The sequence below is a fragment of the Fragaria vesca genome, linkage group LG6, assembly GCF_000184155.1.
Source record: "Fragaria vesca subsp. vesca linkage group LG6, FraVesHawaii_1.0, whole genome shotgun sequence".
Lineage (NCBI taxonomy): Eukaryota > Viridiplantae > Streptophyta > Magnoliopsida > Rosales > Rosaceae > Fragaria > Fragaria vesca.
Genome location: NC_020496.1, coordinates 16,863,388 through 16,865,993, shown reverse-complemented (window position 1 = coordinate 16,865,993; position 2,606 = coordinate 16,863,388). Strand labels below are relative to the sequence as shown.

The window sequence follows — 2,606 nt, the reverse complement described above, 5'->3', positions numbered from 1 at the left end:
TATTTATTTCCTGGTAATGGGTTGAGGTTTTGATATTTGTAATTTGTCTGATTGGAGAGAGAAACCAAATGACCGATTCGACTCTCGAGCTCCAGTAATCACAAAAAAGAGGTTCAGTCTTCATGTTTGCAATTTGTAATTGTTTGTTTTTTGAATGAAAGTTTTTGAAGGGGTTAATTCTGTGATTTGAGTGTTGTTAGATATAGGATTGCTGGGTTTCGTAGGGTTTGGCATGACCAGAATTGGTTAAGGGGTTTCTGGGTTTCTTTTTTTGAATAAAGGGTGTTTCTGGGTTGTTGTTCATGTGAAATAGAAAAGGGCTGGTACAATATGCTACTGTTCTGGGATTGTTTCATGTGAAATAGAAAAAGGTACTTGTGATTCCGTTGTTTAGAACATGACACAGAGATATTTAGAACATGACATAGCGATTGGGGAGAGATATTTACATTTCTTCAGTTTTGGATGCTTGTAAGTTCTACACAGATGCTAAAGACGAAGGGATTGAAGAAGTAGAAGGGAAGGAGCAATCAAGGACAACCTTTTTATTTCAGTAAAAAACTAAATTTATTTAATTTTGATAAACAAAGTTAAACTTCTGTTAAGTGGTGCGTTAGTGGAATTCCACATGGCAGTTTTCTATTGTTGGCACATAATGGGCATTGGGAAAGAATGCAAGGGGCAAACGATTTTACAATGAATTGTCGATGACTATTCTAATTAATTTGTAGTGCCACATGATTCCATATATAAGGAGCTTATGTGCTGATTTTGTGCCATCATGATTACGTTTACGTGCCATCCTCTTGTTTTTCTTGATTTGCAACCTAAAACATTGACAATTAGTCTATTTCTATTTCTATAAATACGAACTAGCAATTTTTTTTATTAAATACAAAATTAATGTGTTACAATATTGGTTCTTTAAAAAAAATTTGCTACAATACTGTGAGTCAAACTCACAATCTCTTATTGATAAAGAGAGAATTATGCCACTACACCAAACGGTACTGGGCTACGAACTAACAATCTTAAACCTCGATAGTAGTTGAAATACCAGTCATAATAATAATATAAATTAATCAAGCAAGGTAAAGGGTCATTGACTCATTGTCATGTGACTCATGTCACATTATTTTTGTTTTATCGGAACTCATGTCACATATTACTAATCACCTCACCAATATTAATACTTACACATTTCTATAAGAATTGAAATTTGTTTAGTCCTTATGGTTTTATTTTAATCTGAATACTCCTTAAAGTCACGATTTTTCATCAAAATAGTCTTTATGGTTTTATTTTAATCTGAATAGTCCTTAAAGTCATGATTTTTCATCCAAATAGTCATTCTGACAATTTGCTCAGTTAAAGGCCATAATGACTATTTAGATGAAAAATTGTGACTTTAAGGACTATTCAGATTAAAATAAAACCAGAAGGACTATTTGGATGAAAAATCGTAACTTTAAGGACTATTCAGATTAAAATAAAACCATAAGAACTAAACAAATGTCAATTTTAAACCAGAAAGACTATACAATATTTTACCTTTTCTATAATAGACAAGCGCAATGGTTAAAAGCCACACAGATTGTCTCTTCAGATTTTTTTCACCAGTGGTAGGTGAGTGGTAGGCTTATAAAAACCAGACTCCTTCACTATTGTTGATTCGTGCCTCTTTCCTTACAACTGAATCAACTCCCTCTATCTATATTGTCTCTTTGGCAAAACACCACCAATTAGGCAAAGATGCCTGCTGATCACAGCTCTTCACTTTCCGGCCATGGCCAAACTGTGTGTGTCACCGGAGCCGGAGGCTTCATCGCTTCTTGGTTGGTGAAGCTCCTGCTGGATAGAGGCTATAATGTGAGAGGAACCGTCAGAAACCCAGGTGCATACATAATTCAGCTCATCATTTTAACCTAATCTAGCATCACAGTCGGGATGTGAATCAAAACTGGAATCAAATTTCCCGATTCTAATACGATTGTGTGTATTATATACCCACTGTAAACATAAACAGTTGTCAACTTTCCTTAAGCTAGCGCACGTAGAATTGTTATATTTGTTTCTGTATATATTTACTTATTTTGGTTTGAACGGATATATAGAGGACCCAAAGAATGCTCATCTGAGGGAGCTGGAAGGAGCCAAAGAGAGGCTGAGCTTGCGGAAAGCCGATCTTCTGGATTTCGAGAGCCTGAAAGAAGCCATTAACGGCTGTGATGGCGTTTTCCACACTGCATCGCCTGTAACTGATGATCCGGTGAGTTTCCCAGGCCAGCGTTTGCTTCCGTTACTGTACTTGCTTTCTTTCTTTCCTTTTCCGTTTGGTTGGTGAGAAAATGATAGCCAAAAACTAGTGTCTTCGATCGAACGTAGTAGTCGCTCATTGCGTTTGAATTCTTCAAACAAAAGCATCTTTATTAGGTGGTTGTCGCCATGTACAGCGCAGTTGCTTATTTTTCCGAAGGTGATCGATGTCGAGTACAAAAACCAAACTTTTCTTGTAGTGGATGTGGTGATCAGACCCACCAAAAAACAGTCATTTAGATTTTTTTGAAGGAATAAGTTTTTGTGTGTGTGTGTGTAGGAAGGAACAA

The 2,606-nt window shown here is 36.1% G+C and overlaps 1 protein-coding gene across 1 annotated transcript in view; it reads left to right on the top strand.

Annotated features, from left to right (window-relative positions):
• Window positions 1-1,674: 1,674 nt before the first annotated feature.
• Window positions 1,675-2,606, top strand: part of LOC101302179 (cinnamoyl-CoA reductase 1-like) — a 5,752-nt gene continuing 4,820 nt past the window's right edge. The window contains exons 1-2 of the mRNA XM_004303196.1: window positions 1,675-1,894; window positions 2,115-2,269. Coding sequence (XP_004303244.1) covers window positions 1,753-1,894; window positions 2,115-2,269 — 297 coding nt within the window. The 5' untranslated portion in view covers window positions 1,675-1,752. The remainder of the gene's footprint in view (window positions 1,895-2,114; window positions 2,270-2,606) is intronic.